This window comes from Penaeus monodon, chromosome 33, assembly GCF_015228065.2.
Source record: "Penaeus monodon isolate SGIC_2016 chromosome 33, NSTDA_Pmon_1, whole genome shotgun sequence".
NCBI classification, from domain to species: domain Eukaryota; kingdom Metazoa; phylum Arthropoda; class Malacostraca; order Decapoda; family Penaeidae; genus Penaeus; species Penaeus monodon.
This window is the reverse complement of record NC_051418.1, coordinates 21,343,780-21,344,152: the sequence shown is the minus strand read 5'-3', so window position 1 is coordinate 21,344,152 and position 373 is coordinate 21,343,780. Positions and strand designations below refer to the sequence as shown.

Sequence of the window (373 nt, the reverse complement as noted above, 5' to 3'; positions counted from 1 at the left end):
TTTCTACCAAACAAAAGAAAAAAGAAATGAGAAATAAAGAACCAAACGACAATCCGAAATTTATAACGATTTCCCTCCATTTATAACGATTTCAAAACACGATTGCATTACAGACTCGAAACCAGAGACACGGAGGACGGATCCTCTTCAAAAGGATTGAAGAGTTTTCGGTGAGAACTTACGATCTTTAAGCGTTTCTGTAGGAAAATAGATGCATCAGGAACTGCGATTATATTTATTAGTACCTGTAATGATGTTGTAATTGAATTTTTTTTACTCAGACCTGCTGACTGCGCTGATCACCTGGTGTACGGCGCGACCGTGAGCGGCGTTTATGACATCTATCCCTTCACGTGAGTACAACCAAGGAATT

The 373-nt window shown here is 39.1% G+C and overlaps 1 protein-coding gene across 1 annotated transcript in view; it reads left to right on the top strand.

Annotated features, from left to right (window-relative positions):
* LOC119594133 (techylectin-5B-like) overlaps positions 1-373 on the top strand; it is a gene marked incomplete at its 3' end in the record, with an annotated part of 10,800 nt that overhangs the window by 5,357 nt on the left and 5,070 nt on the right. The window contains 2 exon segments of the mRNA XM_037943199.1: positions 114-170; positions 282-353. Coding sequence (XP_037799127.1) covers positions 114-170; positions 282-353 — 129 coding nt within the window.